The sequence below is a fragment of the Pseudopipra pipra genome, chromosome 2 (genome assembly GCF_036250125.1).
Source record: "Pseudopipra pipra isolate bDixPip1 chromosome 2, bDixPip1.hap1, whole genome shotgun sequence".
In the NCBI taxonomy this organism is placed as follows: Eukaryota; Metazoa; Chordata; class Aves; order Passeriformes; family Pipridae; genus Pseudopipra; species Pseudopipra pipra.
The window spans coordinates 2,291,192-2,318,528 of NC_087550.1; the positions used below are offsets into that span (position 1 = coordinate 2,291,192).

At 38.1% G+C, this 27,337-nt stretch overlaps 1 protein-coding gene across 8 annotated transcripts in view; it reads right to left on the reverse strand.

The window, feature by feature from the left end:
* ROBO1 (roundabout guidance receptor 1) overlaps nt 1-27,337 on the reverse strand; it is a 707,409-nt gene that overhangs the window by 39,307 nt on the left and 640,765 nt on the right. For all 8 annotated transcript variants that reach the window (XM_064643066.1, XM_064643092.1, XM_064643074.1 and 5 more), the window contains 10 exons: nt 23,047-23,171; nt 20,804-20,975; nt 18,053-18,258; nt 16,578-16,659; nt 16,238-16,406; nt 15,973-16,139; nt 12,250-12,371; nt 9,583-9,814; nt 8,199-8,320; nt 4,501-4,672 (listed from right to left, as the gene is read on the reverse strand). In XM_064643066.1, coding sequence (XP_064499136.1) covers nt 4,501-4,672; nt 8,199-8,320; nt 9,583-9,814; nt 12,250-12,371; nt 15,973-16,139; nt 16,238-16,406; nt 16,578-16,659; nt 18,053-18,258; nt 20,804-20,975; nt 23,047-23,171 — 1,569 coding nt within the window. The remainder of the gene's footprint in view (nt 1-4,500; nt 4,673-8,198; nt 8,321-9,582; nt 9,815-12,249; nt 12,372-15,972; nt 16,140-16,237; nt 16,407-16,577; nt 16,660-18,052; nt 18,259-20,803; nt 20,976-23,046; nt 23,172-27,337) is intronic.

The following is a 27,337-nucleotide window of genomic DNA, read 5'->3' on the forward strand; positions in this document are numbered from 1 at the left end:
CCCAGGAAATTTCTGGAAGCTTTGATTGAAATATAAATGGTTCATAATGAACATTCCTGTTGCTGCTTGCACTCCTTGGGGAGATGTGCCAAAATAATAAGTGAACATAAACATTCTACAGCAAAGTGCATCCTATTGCCAGAGCAGCAGCCGCAGCATTTAATGTACTTGAAAATGCCTCAGAGTTGTTGGAGCAGGCTGATCCCACAACTCCCTAAAACCAGCATATTATCACAGTGACTCATGCCTTCTTCTACCCCAAGATAAGAGCATTCTTTTTAATCACAGATAATGTTGCTATGGCTATTGCTCATAAGCTACTCGATTTGACTGTCTTGAAGCTCCAAGTTTCAAACTTCAATGAAAACTAATTAGAATTTACAGAGAGAAGAACCTCTAATTCCCTGATGTTAAATATTCATATAAATAATAATAACATAAAAACTATCACTAAGTCGCTAAAGTATAAATTAAAGATTAGTATACAATTAAGATTGGAATGCCAAAGATTCAAAAAAGACTGGAAATTCCAGGTTCACAGGTGTGCAAGGAACCTTAACTTGGCCTTGCACATGTACAACCTATGGAATGGTACTTTTCCACATGCATGTCTCATTCAGTGCTCAAAATGTACAAACAGTAAGGAGAAATATCTAAGTGCTGTTAACACTGTTAATTCTCACAATTAAAAACTTGCAAAACACCTGGAACCTGTAACATATTGTCCAAGCGTCTTCTCAAATATATGTCTGTGATGCAATATGAAAATTATTTGGTAAAATATTACCAACATAAGAATATGCTATTTTGTCTCCTTTCTAGTTATGTATGCTTCCAAAACTGGTAAAATATCATTATTGCACTTCTATCTTATAACATACAGTTGGAGGAGACAGCACCAAACTGGTTTGCTGAGATGGAGAAAAAAAAAAAAAGATTATTTTCTTCAAGTCGTTTTCAGGCCACAAACAAAAATATCAACAAAAAAAGGGGTTGACAGAATGCCCTGAAGACATGCTAGCTAGTTCCCAAATCACATCTCCTAAATGAAGCAATTAGAATAATAAAGATTCGATGAGACTTTCTTGTGTTTTGTACACTTGAGACATCCAATGGTTGAATCTTACGCTCAACCTTTAATTGTGCAGTAATTGTGCAGACATCTAATAACAAATAGCTGCATACCATATATTCATACAAACTGTGTGTTTCACAGTAACATTAACCACAGTTGTAGGGCTTCTCAGAGCTGGTACTGGAAACAAAGTGTGCTGCAATATGTTCCAATGTCACTACTTATTTGTCAACAAGCAGAGGTAATACTGCCAAGCTCCCATAGGTGGTAACCTATTACTTTGCAAAAGTTAGGCTAGAGATCAGCAAAAAAATGTTGTGCCAATTCTCATCTTTTTATATAAAACATTTTTGTAAACGATGCCTTCAAGTTACGTGTTGTGACAAGACAAAATGTCTATTGAAATTCTATGATTTTGTTTCTCCACAGCACAGTATTATAAGCATAATACAGCAAGGTATGTCTAGGTCTCAAAAAATAATTTTTTTTCCCTAACAACAAAGCTCTTGCAGTCTTTCTTTATGTAAAATAGCACATTTCCTTTTAAAATAAACAAACAAATTGTTTTCCGGTCCTTGGAATTCCACAGAAAGCTTTAAAAGGTCATTCAAAAGCCTAGAGGAAAATTCAGAAGCCTCATGGGGGGGGGGTGTGCTTTAAGAAGGCATATGATTTTTCAGTTGATCTCATGATTTTAAACACTGGAAGGTGATTTTATGAATAACAAGCCAGTCAGACTGTTGTCTTGTCCCTGGTGGCACGGGAAGTCTGGGGTACCACAGCTCAGTGAGCTGCTTCATGTCAGCTGAGACGTGGAAAATGAAAAAGCTTCGAGCTTACAATTTGTACCTGTCTTTGTAACAGGTTAAGTGTGTGCACAAGGTCATTTATCACAGCTCAGCTGATGCATGGGACTGTGATTGCACGCCTCAGCTCCCAGGGAATCCAGTGTCTCCTGTCCTCCCCTCTTGCTCTCATTCTGGAAGGAGGCCTCCAAAAGGTGAAGCTTCCTCCTGTCACACATCTGGCTGAGACTCTGCCCAAGCATGTCTCATCTGTGGGGAGCACCCCACATAGCACACGGACTCAAACTGAGGTCACTGTACAAGACAGTAGGCTACACTGAGGAAAAAACCCTCTTATTTGGATGCTCCAGAGCCAGCCACAACCTAGTCTCACATTTTTGTAAGAAAAGCACATTATGCGGAGAGAGATGTCAGATTTTAATGAAAAGTTCCTTTAAAAAAGTGAACCTCTAAATCACATAGTATATTCTGTTTCCACACAAGGAATTCTTATTTTATTTTATTTTTTTTTTTTAAAAAGGAAAAGTTGTACTAATTCAGATATCAGGAAAAGACTTCCTAAAGGAATAGTTGGGGTCAGTGCCAGAAATGTAGAAACCTGAAGCTGTTGGTGGCAAGCATGTAGTTTCTAGAGCATGTAGGTACAGGGAGTGAGGACAGCTTCAAACCTTCTAAAAGCAGCATCCCTAGTCCTCTTCCCTCCCCCTCATTGGCCTCCCTTCCCTCTCTCTGGAACCATGTAATTTATCGCTGGTGAGAAGTGCCAATTGATGACATCAACAAATTAATTTCCTTTCTTCAGAAAGCTACCAGAAAACTCTAATGTTCCACCCCCACGCTGGGAGCACTTCTAAAAACTAAGAATGCAATTCCTTGAGGGAGCTTGTTCCTTGAGGGGGCTTGTTCCTTGAGGGAACTTGCATCACAGGGTAGAGTTGGATAAACTGCAGCCATTCTTCTACCTGGATAATTTTAGGTTGATCTGTGCTACCAAAGAATATTACTCCTTAAATTTAAGTACTAATTTTCAGCAGCCTTCTGCAGCACTGTCTAGGTATTTATTTGTGATGCTTCCCGTGGTGTGGATGTCCACAAGATTCCTGTCTCCAGATCTTCGCCATGAAACAACCAAATTATGGGATCTACTACAGCATATCTAGAACTGGCCATGTCACTTAATTAGAAGCAAGCAGTGAACACTACGAAAGCAAACTCCAGACACAAGGAAATACATGTATTCTACTAGACTTGCACATCTAAACACCTTTTGAGGTGTGTGATTGCTTCTTGTTTTCTAACATAGTGGCAGTAAAAGCCAGGAATCCAGGAGAGCAGGCAAATATCTTACCCTGACAGTCTCACTTGTTTCTTTTTTCCACATACCAAAACCTCGAAGTGATTAAGCTCCATTACAAAATTCACCTTCATTTAGTATTTGCTTATCATCAGAGAAATGGGGGAAAAAAAAAAGCAGTTATGAAATCTTTGGATTTGAACATTTGAGGTTATCCTCATAAGCCTCACTAATGTAGAATTTTCAGAACTTAAGCCTGGAAAGCTGACTGGAAAGCTGACTGTAGGAAGCTGTGAATGGTAGCTGGCTGTAGGAAAGAGCAATCCAACAAATAACCATGGGGTTTTCCTGTACTAATTCCACATTAATGGAATATCATAGAAGCAGTGTGTAATTTTGTTGTAAAATCTCTATCAATGTAATTGGGAGTCATATGCCTGCATAATTTAACTAAGTTAAAGAGGGACTTCACTTTAATAGCCAAGGAAATGTACATATAATATTCCATATTAGTTGCTCTGCCTTGTTTTCACATGCTGTTAATTATAGATTTTTAAATACAAGTGAAATAAGAAGGAAGATTTACTAATGATACAGAGACAGACGGGACGTAAAGCCCAAAGCAACATGCTGAGTTTGCTTTCACAACTATATACTCTAAGGATAAGGTATTTTGCTACAGGCATACTAGTAAAGCAGCATATGACTACACTAAAAGCTACTTTAAGTAATCTTCAGGTAACCAACAGCAAAGATGCATTTCTCCCAGAAAGCTCCAGGAGCAACGCCCCTGATGTGCATTTATGACAGAGATGTTTGGTGTTAATGAAATTAGAAGGTCAAGATTATTGTAAATCATCTGGGTACCTCCTTTTCCTGTACTCAGGTTATTTACTAGCTCTCACACAGAGTTGATATTTATTGTGCCTAATTTTAGCATGCTTGGTTGTTTGTTTTTTTTTTTCAATAAAGATAAAATCTGATCAAGACAAATTACATCCCTAAACTAAAGTGATTCAAGACTTAGTGATTCATGCTCCCCTACATGTTTTATTACACCAGTCTTAAGGCTGAAAATTCACTTTGAAAAGTCAACAACCAAACTCATGAACTGGGAGACTAAAAAAACCGTGTTGTTATAACCCCATCTTTAGAATGCAGTTCTAAGGGAAGTTTTAAACCAGAAATGCCAAATCCTGCTATTCCAAGGATCAAGTGACGCTATCTATTTCACTTGTCTTGAAAGTATTGCCGGTGCCATAAAAGACAAAAGTAAACAAACAGAAATCATGGAAACCAAGAGGCAGGATTACCAGCAAGCTTACCTAACTGGATAAACTGGGGATCGCTTTTCACTCCAGGTCCTGCCCCAGTACTCGCTGCCACTTCCACGCTGTATCGAATCCCAGGAACTAGGGAGGGGATGACTACGGAAAAGGTGGTACCATCCACTGTCTTGTTTATATGGTATCGACTTTCATTGCCAAGACACCAAACCTGAGGGGAAGTAAGTGCATGGTATGCATAAATGTTCAACATTCAGCACCGAAGGATAAGCAGAAGGAAAGATGACACATTCTCTTCTTCTGGATAAAGGAATTTACACTTTGTCACTACATCTGCAGTCATGGATTGCTGTCCTAGGCACTCTACAAATAATAAAAAGGTACTTTTTGTTCCAAAGAGCAGATCCAACTACTACAATTATTTGATGTGTTTGTTATAAATCATTCACAGTTCAACTGGTGTTAATAAAACTAAAAGCATCAGTAGCACAGAACAAGAAAGGGAAGCCCTGTAGCCAAGAACTGTTCACATGAACAGCTAAGTAAGAGCATTTGGTTAAATGAATTTGCCATTCTCTTGCTCAGGAATTATTTGTCAAGCAAGGCTTTCATCACTCAAGTGCATGATGTCATTTATCACATGACATCACAAGAGAACTGACGCCATGCTGGAATCCAAGTGGTATCTTTTTCTTTTTTTTTTTTTTTTTTAAAGATGGCAGCAAGAGACAAAGACTGAATGATTTTCTGTCTTCTAATTGAGAGACAACAGCATAACATCAGATCTCATTTTTCTGAGATCTAGACCAGGATACAGGTTTAGTGACTTCAAATCACCACTTTGCAAATTATATCAGTGACATTGAATGATATGGGAGAAACAAGATGATGAGATATTTTTATCCTTGTAGGCCTGAACCACTGATGTGGCAAATGCTTTTTAAGATTATGGTTGAACAATTCAAGGTGAAGTAGCAGCCAATCTAGATCTGCTAAAAAAAAAAGATGAAGCTGTGTTGATTTCGGTTCTGTCCCCCTTCCACAAATGTATTGCTCTTCAAAGAACATCTATCCAGAAAGTTAAATTAGTTAAATTCAGTACTTTATCTGTAAAGAAGCAAATCTGGCTGAGAACAGCAGTACATCTGAGCCTGGGCTGATTGTACATAGGAGGGAAGATTTTGCTTTTGACATATGGAGCTCCTAAAAGATTTAGTACCCAGATAGCTGCTTTAAATCCCTCGTGCAATTCTGCTGCAGTGGAGACTGCCAGGTGAGTGAGCTACAGTTTCACATGCAGAACAATTGCCACGGCCCTTTCTGCCTGGACACTGGAAATTTTATCTCACCTTCAGGACGCTGTAAGACCCTTTTTCCTTCTCTGAATGCCAAGGATTGAAACAAGGCTAGTGGGACACTGTGAGGATGTGAAATGTACTTTAAGTCCCTTTGAAATCGAATCCCAACACAGGATATACATAAGTGCTGCTGCAGAGCAGGTCAGAGCACACAAAGAGAATCTCCTCTTTGTATTCTGACACTATATAGAGACTTTTTCAGTCAGTACTTCTAGTAAAATTATAACTAATACTGTTCTTAGATCCTAGAGGATGGTCATGAAAATGCTCTTATGTAAATAGGAACTCGATTAAGTGTTGAAGAAAACATTTAAATCTACATTTTGACTGCAGTAATTTTCACAGAAATTGTTACTGCCACCCTGCAAAATGGTGCATATGCAAACAATGGAAACAATTTATTATGTGCTTGTGACTATGAACTACTAATTCAGGAAACAAAGTTCTGTTCTTAGGCACTCAAGTACATGAAGAAACGCATGATAAAAGAAACAATAATGTTATGTTAAACATCAGGTTGTTCAGTACAATACTATATTGATTGTATAGCTCAATAGGCAAGTGAAAATGAACTTTTAGAGTGCTACAAAACAAGGATGAATTCACATTATAACAGATGCATAAGTGAAGAAAGAATTAGTATAACAAGAGAATTTCTAACTTCATGGTAAGAAAGGAAAAAATGATTTCTGCTGCGAATTTGAATTTCTGGCTTTTTGCTTGTGATACTGTCACTTCTTCAATTAAGATGGTATACTTCTTCCTATTTAGTTTATCCTTTAATTAAAGTAGGTATACTCTTGCCTTTGATTTGAGTTGCTGAGAAAACAATGAATTCCCACACATATGCATATCTTTTTTTTTTTTTTTCTGGGAGAAAACATAAAAGATAGAAAAACAAAAAAGGAAACAAAAAAGAGAAAATTTCACGTGACTTCGTTTTTTTTTCTTGTTATTAGTTTTTAATCTTAAATAACTAGTTCTGCATTTATTTAGTTTTTAGACAAAACCAGTAGTTACACGTAGCAACTTAAAGAGCAATGACATATAAATTCATTGTGTCTGTTTTCTGTCCGTGGTGAAAACTACAAAGGAAAATAATAGCATCAACACAAGAAACGTAGATGTCAAATGTGCCAGTGTGCCATCTACTGCCACACAAGCACTGCAGGATGCTTGCTCCTCCATCTGATAGTCTATTCCCTCAGAATGCTAGCAGGTGGGGTAGGTATCATATCTACTCGGAAATGGGAATTTCCTGACTTTTATTGTGGTGTCCTTGCAACCTTAACATTCCTCTCATGTAGTTTCTTGTTGGAAATAATTCCATCTCTCCAGCTCAAGGTCTGTCTTTAAATGAAATAACTTCACAAGTATTTTTTTTCCAATTACATTATATATCTGAAACTAAGCCATAAACGGATTTTTTTTACCAGTTGACCAGGTTCTGAAAAGGGTTTTATTATTCTAAATTGACCATGAAGCTTAGCAACCTCTTCCCTTTTCCATTTCTACTCAGGGAAAAGAAACATCAGAATGAGTTTTGATGGCTAGGAATATATGTTTATAGCACTGTGTTTAAACCTGAAAAGTAGCCAAGACATTCTCATTTGAAAGATTTTCTCAATCATACGCATTTGCAGAAGACTGAAACCAAAGCTCCTGCCCATGGCTACAAGGCTTACATGATATCCACAACTAGATATTCAAAACATCCGTAGCTTGCTTAGGAAAAATAAGCTTCATTTACTTTGCTATGTAAATTATCACAAAAAAATTTGAACTGTTTGTAAATGAACATCAAATAATAAATATTTATGATGTACTTTCAAATAGTTAAAAGTTAAATAGCATAATGAGAACTGTGTTTGGAAGAAAAGAAAAATTTCTGTACACTAAATAGATTTATTATTATACAAGCACATTCTTCTCTTGAAAGTTTTCCGTTTGTTTCAACTACCCAGTTACGCATAATTTACTCAGATCTTAACACTGTTAATTATTATCCCTAAGCTTTTCAACTCATTAAGCCTGTTTATATTTACTACCTTGGCCAATGCCTTAGAGTCACAAAATGGTTCTCATACAGGTATGGTTCCCCCTCTACTTGAGTGTGCATTTCTCAAGTTTTAATGAAGGCAAAGGATGTATCTGTTTTAATTAAGTGTTGACCCTTTGCTTTGACTTACGGAGGCTGTTTTAATTGCCTTTCCACCATCTAGGCAGAACTACTAAATATGGAGTTTGAGTCACAGCAGTGATTTTCTATCCCATTTTCTCTGAGTAACCAGAAGATGGAGCCAAGCACCCACGAACAGCCCATCCCTCACTACCTGGCCGTGCTCGCTCTGCCAGGGGACCAAGGCATGCCAGCAGTACCTTATATTCCTGAACCATCCCGTTCTGGTTGTCCTCAGGGGGTGGCTGCCAGGTGACCACGATTGCTGTCCCGTTCCCATCGTTCTTAGTTACTGAAACACTCTGAGGTGGAGCACTAGGAGCTGTTTGTTTGGAAAGAAGGATTGAACAGTTATGTTTGTCACAGCCAGAAACACGGTTTTTTAAGAGGAAGATGGTTTCTGGGCTATACAAATGCAATCTTTTGTGCCCCATCCTTCAATGAGGGCAGCCCCGACTACAGGGTAAAATGATATGGAAGGAAAGTGTGTCAAACTGCAAACCAGGCTCCTGGATTCTGTGGTAGTCTTGCTGTGTAGGACAGGAAAAGTCACACTCATCACTAGACTCTTCAAGCTCAGATACTCTTTACCTGAATGTCACAGTCTTGAGCATTGAATTCATCAATGGTCTCAAATCATCTCACCCAGCACCAAGAGTTTTGAAAAATAAAGACTCTAAACTGACCCCAATCTAAACTTCATTTTCCTCTAGTGTGTAAATAATAATGAGTAATATGAAACTTATTAAAATCAGGACAGCATGTGTTAACACAAATATTAACACATTTATAACAATAATTTATGGTTTGCATTTGAAATAGTCCTCCTAAAAACCGGATGCTTAGCTGATGCTTGGGATGAATGCAGCTATGCACACCTCTTGAACCACTTGTAGTAGTAAACTGGAGCTACAGGGCATTTATAATGGGGAAGGAGGACAGAAGGGGAAAGGTTGTACACCCTAGTAGAGGCACTGAAGGCACTGGCCACCTCGCACACTCATTATGCCTGTGCAGCAACAAAAGGAAGAGCTTTATGAACCTTCTCTTTTTAACACATGTATGAGATGGAAATGCATAATTTAGTCCACTATATCTGTTGCCTTCATTCATCTTTTCACTTTGTCTCACTGATTGATCCAGATATAAAAGCCTTCTAAAAAGCATGGTTTCCATTCCCTCAGCTGCAGCGCTTTGATGATTTCTGTGGTGTCTGCTATCTACTCAAGATAGTGATTAGCAAGTGCTTGAATCTGACAGAAGTCACTTGTGACCAGCCCATGAACTCAGCAGGGAGGAGTGCACACTGCAGGGAAGATAAAGAAGTGCATTTCCCATTGTGTGTTGGAGGGGATTTTTGCACATCCCTCTCCCTCTGTCTCTCGTGCCTGGCTCTGAATATTTACTTCTGTGTCACCAAACAATTCACATAATGATCAGTCCGACACAGCCTCCTCTGCCACAGACTGCTGCTCTCAAACGGCACGCACTTCAAACAAAATCAAATAATGAACATATCAGAGGAAAGCTGGCCAGACTGCTACTTCAAAAAGGAAAGATGAAGACAGTCTGGCTCCTACTTGCCTTCTTCCAGGGTCTTTGCAAATTTCACTTCACTGTCTGCTCCCTGAAACTCATTAAAAAAAGGGCGGGCCTTGATTTCGTAGTTTACGCCTTTCTTCAGCTCGGGAATGATAACGCTGTTTTTGGTTGGAGTCCTCACTTCAAAGATTAACCACTCTGACTCTCCGTAGGATGCTGGTGTAGGCCGGTACAGAATTTTATATCCTTGAATGTACTGGGATTGCTGGTCCACCTGGCAAGACAGCAGAACACAGAACACGTCCATAAACAGACAGGAACCAGGGACGATGCCCGTGACACTGTGCCCGGTCCCTGGGCCACCCCGCTCGTGTTACTCAAAGTAAACATCACTGCCACAGCAGACAAAGGCTTCTTGCATTACAGCAAATTACAGGCCTGACTCGCAAGTGCATTAATCTGCTTGATGCTGGTAGAACTGTGCTGGTTTCCCTGGATTTAGGAAGGCATTAAAGGTGGATAACGGAGTTGTATAATACGTCTCGGCTCCATGAAACGAACAGTCTTTGCATCCACAGGGTGACACAGCTCGGCACAGGCCAGACTTCTGCCCACCTGAATTTGCACAGCAGCACAGGGGGCACACAGGGAAAGAGGGATCTACAGTGCCACAGCTCAGGGTGATGAACATGGAGATCAAAGAGAGAGCCTGCCAACCGTCCTGAGATGTAGAAGCTTCCCAAAACCCAAGCAATGAGCACTGCTTCCTGCCTGCTTCACTTTGGAGAAAGTGAATTGGAAGGACAGCCAGCTGGCACCTTCTCCATGGCTGTGGCTGAGCTTGTCAGATCTGTCCAAGCTCTTCCCCCATGTCCACCCCCTCATCAGGAGGATGTTCTGATGGAAGGAAAGGGCTGTTCCAAGAGGGCTCTGGGGAGGCTCATAAAACTCAGTATGGCAACATGGATGAGACTTGGAAACATAGATCAAGCTGATGCTTAGTGCCCCTGAGCGCTTTTTAGACCAAAGTAATTTTATATCAACTGTATGGAGAAAAAGATCTTAATGTAAATAAGGGTGCATTCAATATGTTTGGCTATAACTGAAACAGAAAGCTATCATATACATGTGATCTGTCATGAAGCATACACTATCTTTTAACTACCAATTTCAATTTCTAGTGGATAAGAAAGTCCAATTACAACCACAATAAAAATTTTTAAAGCGCATCAGACTTTCCCTGTTTTCAAAAAATCTCATACAGTGATATTAAAAAACTGTGTGCTTGCAATTTTACTCCGAAAAGCAACATATTTCATTTTTAATAATCACATAAAGAATCTGTGTGTTAGTCGAAAGTGAGGTAATGCTTATTTTTGAAATTGTAGAGAAGCCACAGGCTACCCCAGAGACTGACAAAAAATGCCTTTCTGGAAAAAGTTGTTCTACAAGGAAAGGTCAAGCAAAATCATGCTAGGAACCTTGAAGATGTTTTAAAGTTATTAGCTAAAACAGGAGATTGCCTGCTGCAGGTGGCCATGTTGCAGGTGAGAGTGTAATTACTGTGCAACAGTATTACTGTATTATGGTGCAGCACATATTATTGGTATTCTTGCAGCACTGAGAAGCCCTAGCCATGGATCAGTACTCCTTTGGGCTACAGCTCCTCTACAAAGTCAAAAATCCCTTTGTTCCTGTTCAAAAAATCCTGCCATGACATGCCAGGGGCTGCAGCCTGTGCTCATCCACAATATCCCCATCAATATATTGACATGTTCCGGTGGAAGTCGTAAAAAGACCTCAAAGCTCACTCCCTATGGTTTTACCCCTGTACCTGGTATAATTACATCCCCAATTTTTTCTTCATTCCGCATTTCATTTTAAAACTGCTCTTCTTTGAATTACATTTTCTTACCTCATTGTTCACTATTTGCAGTTTCCCACATTACCCTCTGTCTTTATTTCTAGCTCCGGATTGCCAAAAGTCTCTCACAGTGAGCCATTTTTAATCCTTTCTCACACTGACACCTCAGCCTTGTAAGTCTGAATCTTTTTTTATGTATATTCCCATCCTCCTTGCTTCAGGACTCCTAGAGCATTGTTTCCTCACTCCCTCATTTCCTCTGTGATAATCCTCCACTTGGCCAACTTCCTGCTGCCTCCCACCACACGCCAATGTGACACTGCCCTTTTCATCTCCTCTCTCTGTACCATATGTACTCCCAGGACAGGAGGGAAGCATAGGTTCAGATGAGGCTATATGGATTTGGGTGTGTTTGTCAGTATGTCTGTAGGATGGAGGTAACACTTTCAAACAGAATTATGCAGTATTTTTCTGCACTGGTGACTGACAGACAGGGAAGTGCCCGTGCTATCTCATTAGGGGACTGATACACTCCCTCCTGAAAGCAGTGCAAAGGCTTCAAATGACATGACTTAGGAGGCCTTTGATCAGTCCTTTAGCTTCCAGAGGAGGACTCTGAAACTCTCACCATGTTGTAAACAGCACTCTCTATGGGGACATAGATGGGGAAAATGGGACAAAATTTAATGAAGTGGGAAAGCAAAGCCCAAGTCTCTTCATTCCAGAGAAAAAGGATCTGCAAGCATACAAACCACACAGCTTCCTGAAGTGTGACTCCACTGCAGTCAAAGCAGGACAATTTAGCAGTACCTGTAACCACCACCATAACACAGATTTATACTCACAGTCCAATGAACTTCAATTGAGGAGGAAGAAAGGATAGTAGGGTTGTGCAGATGTAATACCACGTCACCCAGCTCTCTCTGGACCTGCTTGTGATCCACACCTTGGCTTGTTGGTGGAACATCTGTAATAATTTAAGATTCCATTCTCACAAGTACATATGATTGTTATAATAAGTACACATAAATACAAATGAATGTATCAGAAAGTATATGATGCTATCACCTACAAAGTTTACCCTAAGTGCTTCCCAATTATCTAAGAAAAAACTACATCAAATATTTTCCTGAGCAAACCACCAGTGCTGAGGTGGTACCAAATCAATACACTGCACTTCCTCAGAGAGAAACACGAGGGGAATGCTGCAGAAAAAGACACACCACACTAAAGCATGGCTTTGGTAAATGGCTAAAGCAGCATTTCTTTATTCTTTCCTGTTGGGAAGAAAAAATGTTCTGCAAATTCCAAGAGATCAGGAAACCTGTAAAGAATGGCAGAACCAAAAGCTGTATCTTCAGATAAATTCCTGGCAAACTTAGTGTTTTTAACTACAAAATCATGTAACAACCAAAGAAAAAGAAAAATTAGTCACATGGCTGCAGCTTCTCTGATGGTAAGTGGCTTCTGTAAACAGGAGGCAGAGCCTGGGTGAGTCCTGTCTGCATCGTTTGATACTTGGTCCATCTTATAGCTAGAAGAGTTATTCGTATCAATGAAGGGACAAATTCCTCTCAAAATACTCAACAGTACAATGGAAACATATTTTTTTGTATGCTGAGTCCTTGAAAAGCATATTTAACTGAAATTGATGACTGTCAGATGCATAAAATTTATAGGGTAGAACTAACAGTGTATCTAAAATAGACATATACTATGGACAGCAGAGTGACAGAGTTTCTGTATTGATTTCATACCTCTCTCCTTGATCACTTAAATTTAAAGAAATACCATGATGAGTATCATTAAAAATCACAGGCTGAGAAATTCATGAAAAGTACTTGAAATTCTTACTTTTTTTTTTTTTTTTTAATTAATCTAATTCCAGATATAGAGTAATGCATTACATAAACTTTGCTCCAGCCCTACTACTTCCCTGCCTGACCTCCTCTAGTGAGAAACCAACATCAGGAAATCTTCAAGGGTTCTGTTCTCTGAAGATTGGAATTTCCTGGGAATTTCCATAGCTGTCTGCTTTCAAGAAGTGCTAAAGTATACAGAATTTCTGTATATATATATATGTACAACTACTGTAATAACTCACTGCAGGTGTGCAGACTATCTTGAAAGATGAGATGATGCATTTACTAAGTGTCTTCTACATCGGTGAGTGCAACAGTTGTAAAATGTGCTTTTTGCATGGTGGTCATATTCTCCATTTACCAGCTTTCAATCCTGACTAAATATTAGTAAAACCATTGTAAGGCTGCATCAGGACAAGCCATGAGGCCTGCTTTCCTTCCAGAAATATAGTTCCCATTCACACAAAGCCTATGTCACTCTCAACTTTTATCATACAGTTTCCTCAACACAGGAAACCTCTTCTTCCTTTACAAGAAGCTGGTATTTCTTCAAAGTTTAAGAAGCAAACTGAGGTTTGCGTGCAGTCTGTGAGTGACAAATCTGGATTCTTAGCAAGCAACACTGATAACAACGAAACAACAAAACAAAAAAACTCTCCGATGAGTCACTGCTATTTCCACATGTAGTATGTTCTGCCAAACAGTCCATTTATCAGAGTATTTCCCTCCTCCCAAAGTTTGAAAGCATTAAAGATAGAAGCTTCTGTTTGGAGTGTTGCCTAAAGATCACCCTGCTTAGAATTTAAGAGGAAAGTCAGTGGAATAATTAGTTCTATCTTCGCTAGTCATAAAAGATGAGTCATCAGCAATATGAATCAATCTATTCACAGGCTCAGCCATTTGCACATCTGTGCTATACAATGATGTGTGTGTTTCCTTGTTTCAGCTCCAAGCTTCCAAGGCAGGGACTGTCAGTGGTAACACCCAAGCATGTGGTTGGTAATGCTGGTAAAGTGCAAAGATGAAGGTAAGTTAGGTTCCTGGACCGGACATGCATTATAGCAAGACAATACCACCCTCCAGACAAAAGTGAACTGGGAAATTTTTGAACTTTTTTAGCTAGACCACAACTTAAACAAAACTGAAATGATATTGGAAGAAGAGCAGAACCTCTTTGAAGAACTTGACACTTGACTGTATTTCTTACTGTTGAAGAAGATTTCGTGTATTGGTTGTTATTTTCACTGAGGTTTTGCGTGGCTCTCCGGTTTTCAGTTCTACTAGGTGCCCAGAGAACAGCAAAGCTTTTCCACGTTACTATAAACCATTCAGTTGAGGGAACAGAACATTTGCTGTTTCTCAGAACCAGGTCAGTGATCAGTTGATTTGGGACAGACACAATACCTTGTCTTCAGGAATGACACTGCACTACACTCCATGAAGAAAGGACTCCCGTAGAACACTGCAGCCTGCCCACATAATAACATGTGTTGCTCTATTTCCAGGAATCAGGAATCAGTAAAAGGTTACTAAATCTTTCCTTAGTAACAGACTTAGGAACCTGTGCAACCCCTCTGCTGTCTACATATATCCACTGAAATTGTCATCCATCAGGAGAAACGCATAATACCAAAAGACAGCAATGTGAAACTGGTCACTCCCCAGGGGAGATCAGCAAGACTTGCTTTCAGACCAATTACAGAAAAAATGAGAAGTCACCAAAAGAAAATGCTTTGTTTCCTCTACAGAACTTCCTTTCAAAAACAAACATGTACTTACTTGTGCAAACAAAGAAACAAATATATAACACAGACACTCTTAATAAGCCAATGGGTCAGTTTCTGCAGTGAGTAGGAAGAGCAGAAAAGCAAACAAACAAAAAAAATATGATCTGTATCACTTTTCCTTTGAAAAAGAGTATTTCTAGTTTTCCCTTCTTAAGAATCTAAGTATTTCTACTGGGAAAATGCAGGCTTCAAAGTTGCAATGTATTATTCCCTGTACATCATCCAAAGTGTCATTTATTTGCTACAGTGAACACAGCTATTTTTAATTTTACGTTACAGCTGGATTCAGTCCATAGCTGGACTTCAGTCACAGCTGGAATTGGTGGATGACTCCTTCATCCACTTCTACCCAGCCTTTTCTTTCACTTGGCTATCTGTAAGCATTGTCTCTCTTCCCTACTATTTTACTTCCAACAGTTGTATTATTGAAATACTTTTAACATACTGCCAAAACCTCTTCTTTACTGGCTCATGATGTCAAATTCCTTCAAATTTTAAACTTTTCTCTTTCCTAATGCAGCAGAAATCAACTTAGATTACGTAATTTTTCTCTCTCTGTCTCAGTCCTAAGCTTCATTTGATTCACTGAACATAGTAATAACGTTTCCATGGAATTTGAGGATTTGTGTGGTAACTCAGAAAAACAGAGATTACTTTTGTTACTAACAGGAGCTGCTATTCTGCAAGATGTAACTATCTTTGGATAAGAGATACTAGGGTTCCCTTAGGCAACACAACATGCTGTCAGAGTCTATGTTATAGAGAAATGCAATTTTAAACACAGTATTTTACCGTAGTATACATTATAGCTAGGACAGGCAGACAGTCAAAAGCTACCAGAATTCCTGCATCTGGTATCACTTAGTCCACTTGTGACAGCTGCTGTGGACACCCAAAATGTTCAGTATCAAAAGCTTACCTTGAGTTTTCACTGGATCAGATATTTGGCTTGGGTCGCTCAGTCCATATGCATTAGCTGCTCTCACAAGGAACAGATAAATTGCATTAGGTTTTAGCCCTTTAACTGCAAAACTCTCCATTTTCACATTTTCAGCTACAGTTTGCCAGCTGCTCCCAGATGCATGGCTAAGGATAAAACACACACACCAGCAGGTTAGCACGTGCTTCTTTAATAACATACTAAACACAAAGGTACGTACAGCAAGATCATGAGACTCGTATACCTGAAGGCCTCAATTATGTAAGAGGTTGGTGTTGCACCTGAATTCAAATTAGGTTGCCATGACAATGTCACTGTATTTCTGCTGACATCTGTAACCTCGGGTTTTGACGGAGCACTAGGAATCAAGTTTGGGTCAGTGGGTCTTGGTGGCTGCACTGGGACTCCAAACTCTGACAAAGGAGAGAGAGAGAAATGCTGAATATGGACAGGACGCAGCTGCAAGCTAAGTGCTGTTCACATCTGCACTGGCAATTTATGACAGAGTCAGATAACTTGTGCATTTCAATTGCTGATTTTCCTTTATGTATTCTCTCCTTGCAGAGGAACCCTAATTGATTTACCTTGGACCTCAATGTATGCACTCCATGTAGCTTCGCCACTCGGGGTTGAAGCGATGCAGGTGTACCGACCGGTGTCACCCAGCTGAATGGGGAAAGAGCAGAATAAATATTTGAAACAATCAGGCACTCAGTGGGCTAGAAAAGTAATTACAGCTCTCCATGTACCCCCATGAATATGGATGAATGTATTAGAGGCTGCAAAAACTTCGAACTACAAACTTCTTCCATTAGAAGTTATGATTTTGTGTGCTGCAGAAGGAAAATGGGTATTTATTTCTGAGCAGTCACAATAGAATTGGAAAAGCTGCACATTCTAATTTAGTGTTGACTATTCTGTAATGAACAAAGTGAAAGCAAATTTTGTAGCATTTATTCCTTACTCTGCAGAGGTCCTAACAAATAAATTGAGAAGGAACTCAGATGACAAGACCCCATGCAACTGTCAACCCTCTACATAAGTAATGCCTGGGGATTTATCAGGACTGAGCACTGGAGAACATGTCATCCTTAAATCAAAGCTTAAATATTCCACAGGGTACACATGGGGTTCCCTGTGTTAGTATAAATTTCAATCTACAGCAGACCCCAAAAGGAATCTCCATATGCTATTCTCATCCAGTCCTGAATGTTGGATTATTTGTCCATATGTGACTTAATCACATTTCATAAGAGTTTCTTTTCTTCCCCCCCAAAGAAATGCTATCCTCCTAAGATCCCAGCCTCACCAGATGAGCTGGACAGAAGCGATCAAAAATCAGAGGTTCAAGTTTTAAGCCAGTTTAACTTGTAAATGGCAACAGGGCAACTCTAGGGAATATGGTAAAGTGATGTATTCAGCCTAATTTCAAAAAATCACTACATTTCGAAACACAGAAAAGATGGCAGAGAATAAGCAGTATGACAAAATTGAACATTTTTAAAACATTTTACAGTGTGCAAGACATGACCAGCAGCAGTACTGACCAGGTACTAGAACTCCCTGAGGAGTATTTGACAAGTGGTTAACCACTTTAAACTACAGTGCACCGAGGAGTGAATATGTTTAAGCACTAAAAACTCTTTTGAAAAAGCTGTGTACATGGCTCTATTACTGCTGTATGCTGAACAAAGGTTTTCTTTATAAACATTTGAATTAACTAGATAATTTTAATCCGTTAGTGCTAAAGCCCAAATAATTTAATGATTTGTCTTACTGAAATACAAGTTTTGCTTTCCCTTTCATGTTTCAAGTACCAAATAATTCCTTTAATTAATACCTTTTAAAAAGCATTTTTCCTTATGAAATCTGAAATAACGTGCCCTAGGCAGGTGTTAAGCAAAAAGAACGAAATATCTGAAAACACAAAGTATCAGATATTTTCATACATTTATGCAACATTTCATTAATTCTAAATGTAGGATTCACTACATCTAAAGTGCCTGGAGGTGAAAAAAACCAAAGTGAAAAAAAAACAACACTGGCCATTTCAAGCTACCTTGGCATATCGGATCTGCAACGCTCCCGTCTCCAACTGCTTGATGCGAGAGTCCTGGGTGGAAACGAGGATTCCATCCTTTTTCCAGAGGATAGTGGGCATTAAAGTGCCTGTGGCCACACAGTTCAGTACTAAAGTACCATCTACAGCTACGGTCTGATTCACAGGACCCTGTCGAATGACAGGGGGAGGCCGGTCTGCAATCACTGCCAGGAGAAACAACAGGAAAGAGATTTCTGCAACTGGAAGCAATTTTCTAATCATCTAAGCAACAGCAGTTGCTTGAGGCTTTGAAACAAACTAAAGATAATTAAACAAGTAATTAAAGTTGGAGGCATGCATTATTCAGGGCAGGGTGCATTATAATGATGCACAACTACGGAAGTTTAAAATGATTCCCAACACAGGATTTTCAGAACATGGAGAGTATTACTGCACATTTCACTGTGGTATCCTCTAGGCACTCTCTATTCCAATCTCTTTATAAAGTGATAATGGGAAACGAAAGGACTTCCCAAATTCTTCCATCTTCTACCATGTGGCAGGCCTGCATAACAGAACTCATACTTCCAGCATTTAAAGACAAGAGAAAAAGGATGTGGGCTGTCAGGGAATAACCTTACAAATGTGTACTAAAAAAAAAACATTCATCACGTTCCAGCAACTCATCTTGGTGCTGCCTCCTAATGGGAGATGCCCAGCAGTGGGGTAAAGTAAACACAAAGCTAATGGATAGAACTACCATATTAAAGAAATTTCAACTCAGAAATATTTTTCCAGTAGTTTCTGACTTTTAGTTCTGTGATGACTTAATCTGTCAACATGACTTCAAAGCCACAAAGAAAATCCCACAGTGTGTTTACATCAATTTTAATGCATCTTTCATGGGTTATTTAATAACTGTACAGAGAAAGGTATAAAGCAGTCTCAGTATTCACAGAAAAGAACGACTGCCTACATGACTGTCTACCAAAAAAAGAGGTAAAAGTTATCTTATTCTGTTTCAGTGATCTGCTGTACCTGTACCATCCAAGATGACATGGACTGATGATCTGAAAATAGCCATAACTTTAAATGACATAAATCTGTTCAGCAGTGTCACGAGGCTCACGTAACTTAAAAACTGGTTTGGTAGCTGAAATACAAACCTGAAGTTCTGATAATTTGTGAACATCAGATATTTCTAAATTACTTTTCATAACAACAGACAGGGTGTTAGTACTGCTTTTTTTGGCTAAATTCCAACACCCATAATTTCATTTGCATGTTCAAATGACACTCTGTTTTCAACTGCTTCATTTATCCTTTAGTTCTTGTCCCAACCTGTTGCATTGCACTGTGAGGCCATTAGTATCTTTCTCTGCAGAGACAGTCAAAAATAAGCCCACCTAAAATTTCTATTTGACTTTGACAAGCTTGTAATCAGCTTTGCAGTTGCCAGTGGTAAGAGTCTGACCCATCTGTGCTCTAGAGGAGAAATCCAATGCCACTGAAATTCACAGTTAATTTAAGTGCCACTGAAGTTGATGGCAACTTCTATTATCTTTAAGAACACCTAGGTATCATTCAGTATATCCTGCCTTCACTTTCATGAAAGTACCAAAAAAATTACTGTCCCAAGACATTACAGAAAACAACTACCCATCAGATATCCATATATCAGATATATCAGATATCCATATACCTTAAAATCATATCTCTCTATATATCTATCATATATTTACCTACCATATATATCAGATATCCATATATCCAGACATATAATCCAGTGCATAGAGTAAAGAAAATATATTTAAAGTGGTTTTTTTCCAAGTTCAGATGACATAGGCCACTAGCTGAAAAACTCATTTTCTTAATTTTCTATTTTAAGTTCATCTCTCACTTTGCCACAGCCTTCTCCCCAGTGAAAAAAATTGGATAAAAGAGGATCACAAAATGTGGCTTATCACTTGTGAGAAACCAGAAAGGATGTAGTCCTATTCCTCCAATCTCAGTTCAGGGGGTGTAAATAAAAAATTTTATTCTCCAGGTTCGCTGCATGTTTCTAGTACTGCATTATTTCTGTGTTTTCTGTAGTGCAAAGGGCTATTTTATATAAACTATTCTCAGACAACAGCTTCCCTCCTCTTATCCTGTTTCTCCATAGGTGCTAAGATTAATATTTTCCCTGAGTATCTTTGCTGTTAAAAATATGGAGTATTTCTCATAATTAGAAACTGGCCTCACATTAGCATGTAGTACTGCTTGTAGTCATGCTCCCTGTAGCTTTTTCATCCTAATTTTTTTCCCAACTACTCCTAAAAAGAGATGTATAATAATTTTAATTTGTATGTTATCCTGCTGATCTCCACATAGGTTGAGATTTTTTCATTGCTAAAATGGAATATTAAAAAACAAGGGAGATGCTAAGCAAATGGACAACAGTAGGGATAAAGAGCGAGTCAGCAAATAATCTGAAGGTAAACTCAATGTAGTGGGGGAAGGTAAAAAAGAGTCAGATAAACATTAACAGATTTGACAAAAATCCATAAACTGAATGTACTTACCAAATACAAAATGGAAATAGAGTGTAACACAATATCCAGAATTTTAAACCCCTGACAGAGACGGCCAAAACAGGATTTTTATGTTCAAAGACACATGCAATCCACATTTATGCAAAGCAGATTTCAAAGCAGTGTCACATCACTCCACTGCTGTCTTCAAAACAAAAACAAAAACTTGGAAATGATAAACTGAATCCATGATTACCGTCTGTAACTTCCAAGTAGGCTTTTGTTATGATACTTCCTGCAACATTTAAAGTCTGGCAGATATAGTACCCAACATCAGATCTCTGGACATTGGTGATAGTGAGGTCTCCTGTCTGGGAAACTGAAAATCGGCTGGATGACTGAGGGGGCTGGTATGAGAAAAGCAGATTCTGCAAGATGTACAGGAAAGAAAAGGGGGGGAGGGGGGGGAAAGGGTTAAACAAATTCAAACATCAGTAATCTTAACTTTAATATATCTAAACAAATCAATCTTTTTACATTATACAGAAAACTTGTGGCTCTTCCTGTCTTAAGCATGTCTATACCACAATGTGGTATTCTATAGGATCTTTTGTGATAAAATAGGTGCAGATACGCACACATAATTGTGTAAGATTTTTGGGAATGTTCTAACATCCTCTATGGTTAATGTCAGATGTTGCACAAAGTTAAACAGACTAGTGAAGATGTGATATGTACAGATACCACAATGGTGCAAGCAACTGTGGTGAACCTCAGTAATTTGCTTTTATGTTCTTTTTTAGAACTTGCTCCAGGGCATTCGATTTCTTTCATTTAAATGCAGATGTTGGTTTACTTATCTGTATTTTAACATCTCCCTTCCTAAGAATGGAGAAGTTTAAAAAAAAAAAAAGAGATACTGAGCTTAGTTCACAGAATTTTCGGAGCTGGAAGGGACCTACAAAATCATTGAGTCCAACCCCTAAAGTGAATGGTCTGTATGGGGACTGAACCCACAACCTTGGCATTATAAGCACCATGCTCTAACTGATGCTCTTTAGCTCTTGCTAATCATAGTGTTTGTGTTTTATGAAAAGTCTTATGATACAGAAGTAAATCCTATGCCTTTTTAGATAGTTTTGGCATGAAGTACATAGTATTTACCAACACTGGTCAAAAATCAGAATGGCAATCAAAATAATATAAGTCCTTCACATCAAATACTGAAACCAAATTTCTACTACTGTCTGAAAAATTTGTGAATGGAAATACTTAGAGGTTACAGAGGCTATTTTTTAACTCTCTTTCTTGTTTAATTACATTTTGCATTTCCAAAAATCATCCAAAGGCATGGGACACAACATCCTCTAACTCAGTATTAGCAAACCCTGTTTGTTGACCTCCTCTTTCAGTTCCTTCAATCATCACAAGTGGTCATCACTCAGCAGAGCCAAAAATGAGCCAAAAAAAATGATGTTCTAGACAACACTTGGTAAAATAAGAAAATAAATAAACAAGATCCAGCTAACACAAAAATATAAGAATAATATTCTGGTATACTTATACTATTGAAGATTGTCATCTGAATTTGGTTTGCAGTCTAGTTGTACTTAGGTATTCAGACAGAAATGTTGCAAATGGAGTAAAGAAGCCAATCTCTAAGTGTTCTCAATTTCTCTGACCTATTGTTTTGTAACACAAAGAACCCTGTCATATGCTATTGCACCATTCATTCCTTCATTCACAGGAAAACCAGAACCCCATATTCCTTCTTTCCTTCCCATAAAGAATACTTTGTGTCACATCCCTCCTTCAAAAGATGACTCTGAAAGAAAACTGTGATTCTCTTGCTGTGCTATATTGTGTTTCACCCACTGGCTTTCAAGATCCTTTACAAAGAGGCTGGAAATAATTTTCCCTCCCATTCAAGTAAGGAACCTGGGAGAAAAAGTGACCTATTCAGGTATGGTCCGTCAATCAACTGATGGAGTGGGAAAGTAGATTTCCTCAGCCCATAACTAGAGTCCTACCCATGCAGTGATGCAGATCAATACAGCAAACAGGTTAGTTTGCCAGACACTCAAAAACACATGGCAAACTAACTGCTGTACCACAAACCCAGAGGGAAACTTTCTGAAAATCTGAGAGTATTTGGGGGTTTCCAACAAACTTTAGCAGAAGTCATCTCCACCTCCATCTCTTAAAAGTTCTCTCTGTTAGATGAATTAGATTATCACAGCAGTGAAACGTGGAATGTTTCTAGCTGATTTACAGATTTATTTTTTTACACTAATGGAGAAAATGGGAGACAGCAAAACATAGACATCCCTCCTTGTAGGGCTGACATCACATAGCAAGCACGTGACTTAGAAGTAAAGAATAAATATCCAGCAACTCCAAGCTCTAAACCTGTTTTCCACACCCTTTAAAAGAATAAATAAAATATTTTTCTGTCATGTAAAATCATCCCAGGAAGAAGGCAGAGAAAGGCTGTTTTACCTGACTTCCCTCTCTCCGCCAAAAGATGGCTGGCTGAGGGTTCCCAGTTGCTTCACACTGGAAAGTCACTGTTCTCCCCAGTGCAGCTACCTGATCTCGAGGCTTTACAACAAACTGTGGAGGCTCTGAAAGGAAAGCACCGAAAAAAACCAAAAAATAAATCACACTGCTATCAACCGATTCAAAAGAATAATTAGCCTACTGACTTTAAGTGGTGTAAACCAGAAAAGTTTCTTTAATAAGGAGAGGCAGCACAAAGACACATCAGTCTCTAATGGCCTTGGCATCGCTCAGATGATTTTTTTAGGGTCTGGACCTCCCAATTAAAACTGTGCAACATGTGGTTTTACTGCTGACCGTGTGTACAAGGAAATAAATCCCACCAACTTGATGAGACAACTTGCAGAGCAACAGTCACCAGTACAAACAAATCTGTTACAATTTAGTTTTTAAAGGACGAATAGGGCTGCAAGTCAGAATGGAGAAACCTTCGAGGGACGACTGGTCCAGAGGACACACTTTGTTAAGGACTGAAAGAAAGACTGCTGAGTAACCACAAAGTCAGGCTTACATGTACAAAACTCATCATCTTTGATTTAGGAAAACTGAGGAGAGAAAAAGCCCTTAATTGCTTATATAAGAGACTTTTGATGTAGTCGTGGACTCAAAAAAACTTAAAAGCCCAAGAAATACCATTCGACAAATTATAACCACTTAAAATCTTCAGTTCAAACACTGAAAAGGAATGAATTTAAAGGAACAGCAGAGCTAAATGTCTTCCTCATTTACATAGGCAAGAGCATGTTCAAACAAAATATATATGCAAATGAAGGCAAATTTGAAACATCTGCTCAGCCTAACGTTATAAATACTGCCAGCACTGTCCAAACTGTTTGACTTGTACAGACTTCAACAACCCCTTCATCCAGTGGTAAACAGAATGTCAAAAAATCATGTCAGTCACATTAAAAAAAAAAATCAGCATAGATGACAGCATTAGATATCTTGGTGGTGCTAGCACAGAAAAAAAATCTAGTGTGTTTTATACGCTGTTAACTTTTATTTCTTAAAAAATGTGCATTCAATGAAAGCCCATTTACTTATTAATTTCCAATTTCTTCTGATCATCTGTCCAAAACTAATTATGCTCTCCTTCTTCTTTGGACTGAGAATAAAGGGGATGTTTTGTATCTGACTTCAATAACTTGAACACTTTTTGGTGTTTGTTTTTTTTTTTCCTTCCTAAGATTTATGTATTTACAAGATTTTTCATTAGAAACGGTGTAATATATATAATTCAAAGACATGTTTTATAATAATGAGTTTTACAAATATCAAGCTATTGTGGCTTTATCTAGAATAAATTCAATAACACTCAAGTCCTTTCTAAAAAAAAAAATCACTTTCAGTGTTCCTGTGGGCCAAGATTTGCATTTATCTGTTCCCCACGCCTTGTGTTTCTGCTCCCTAGTGAGTTCACATCAGAATATACTCTTCCTATTACCCTCCATCTTTCAGAGGAATTTTTAAAGCCTAACATACTATTATGCACATTTGGATGCAAATGCTACCTTCCCTAGCATTTCCTTAGATAAGAAACTATGCAAAGTGAAGGTAAGATTGACCTACAGCAATTAGCAGACTTCAAAACATTTAGCTCTGAAACGCTGAACCAGTACCTCGGAAGAAGATGTGGGAACACTTTGAGATGACAGCAGGTTTCATTTAGAACAGAAGGTGAACTGGTTGGGGGTTTGCCACAGGGTTGTAAGGTATGATGGGGAAAATGGAGATGAGGGTGAAGCACCTTTGTTATTCTCTTACATTCTAATAACGAGAATAAATTTAGCACCGAGTTGAATTTAGGGCTTGGTTGGTTCTGTACTAGACTGTGACACAATGTCACACAAAATGGGACTGAGGTTCCAAAATCCTGTGGTAGTGCAGAGGATTTATAAGGTTTTAGATTTTGTTGTACTTGAGGATGGATACAGCTATAAAGAGATATTTTTTCTGACCATTGGAGAAATAGTTGAATGCTTGTGTTTGTAGATGACCATTCAGGGACTACTGAACACAAAAAAGAAGGGGGAATTTAGTCTTACAGGCAAGCATGGTAGAATTTATAAAATGTAAATAGGCACATGTTTCTCTAGATATTATTCTAAGTATGTATTTGTATGGATATTATTCTAAATATATATGCTTATTACCCGGATATGTATTATTCTAAATCTATTCCCATTAAGGTAAATTAATAAAAGTCTTATTAGCTTCAATGTCAGAAGAAATGAAGCAGGGTTAAGTGAAACTGTTATTAAATTCCATTCAACGTTAACTGTACTGGAAGCATTTTCACTGTTTCTTTTTTTTAATGTCAGTTTGATTTCACACCTTGGGTCACACACATGTGGTATGTAATGATAAGACTGTAAAAGATGCCAAAATAATAATCCATGTAAAGAGAGAGAACAACTTTTATCCTTGAGACCTCTAAACCAAACATTATTTTTTATAGCACACTTTGAAGTTCAACTAATTGCAGTCACCGAAGAAAGAAGACATTAGGATTTGACTCATTTACATCACATAAAAACAGACAGAAAGTTTGCAACCCATTACCTTTCTCTTTGCCATTAAGTTACCCATACTTCATGCAGAATTTATTCTGTTCGATGTGTCTTGTCAATAACAAGTAAAAGATGGGAGCTGACTGGTTGAAGGACATGGAAGGGGATGGATGGGAAGGGGAGGAGAAGTTCCCGTCACAGTGATACGATGACTAGAAGATGGCCAATAAAATTTCAACTTACCAGACACAACTAAAAACAAAAACAAAACAAAAAAGAAAACATGGAATAAATAAAATTGAATAGACATGAAACAAAGCAAAGAATAAAGCAAAACTAAAAAGAAAAAAAAAAGGAAAAAAAAAAAGATCCTTGGTAAGGACCTTAGAAAACACATATATACATTCTGATATATGAAAAATAAGTTTAAAATGTTAATCCACATATTTTTAATTTCTTTTTAAGCAGCAGTCTTTCAAACACTGAAAGCAGGTGGTAGAGGAAAATGGGTAACAGACTGAAATAATGATCAGGCAGTCTGGGTTCTGCTCCAAGCCTTTCTAATGAACTGTTGTGTAACCCGGAGTAAATTTTTTTTTTTTACATTATCATTATTCCTCTGCATCAAGAGCTTTCCATGGCAAAATAACTTAAAATCTCTAGTAAATATTGCTCTGAAATGTTGCTGAAATGGAACAGTGACATTTACACCCTTTCTAAAGCATCCTAACGTTTACAAATGGAATATTTTTTTCTGAAGCTACTAGAAAATAAAAGAAAGTTTATTAAAAAAATTAATAATATGCTAAGGCATTTAGCCCACACACAAACCTCTTCAGTACAGGACTGCTGTGTCAAGGTCATAATGCTTGCTATTAAATGTAAATTAAAAGTAAACCACAATTAAAATTAATTTGAAAAGGTTCTTAACTCTTTTCTTTGCCCCCCAAACCTCAATTTCATTAAAATATTCAAAACCAGACATTTATTGCAAAATATTAGATTTTTCAATGGAAATGGTCAGCAGTTAATTATCAAACATTAAATTATCCTTCAACCACAGCTGAAAATTTTCATAAACTTCAAAATGGCACAGATCCTGGCAGGCTAACTTTACTTGTAAAAGAAAGGCATGTTAGGGAGCATTCCAACCACAAATCACTGATGGAAAGAACAGATTGAAAATAAAAACCTAAAAATAATGCATTTTGAAAATATACACAGACACTGACCAAAAAAAAAAAAAAAGTTACTCAAAAAAGGGTAGTTCGTGTAAGATATTTACAGTAGAAGTCCAAAAATATATAATTTTTTAAATGCACATTAAAAATAGCGAGCCCTTCTGCACTTTGGTGTTCTTTATGCTGAAAGTAAAACAACTGTTGTTCAGCAAGGGTAAAGGTACGCTGTTGTATCAAGTAGTTAAGCACCCTCAAAACAGCATCCTCTGATAAACACATGGAGGAAACCAACAATAATCAAATTTGCCAACATTCACTAGGCACGAGGAATAGTGGCTTCCTGTTGAATGAATAGAGGGGACTCCAGGTGTATTATGAAAATGAAGCAGAAACACAATATGATATAATATTGGAATTTGGAACATGTTGAAGCCAAGAAGCTGCAACTCAATGTGCCAAAACCAGATCAAAGAGATTTGAGTTTTATGATATTAGAGATTCTTTTTTTTTTTTTTTTCCAAGGAAATGATCCCAAACAGA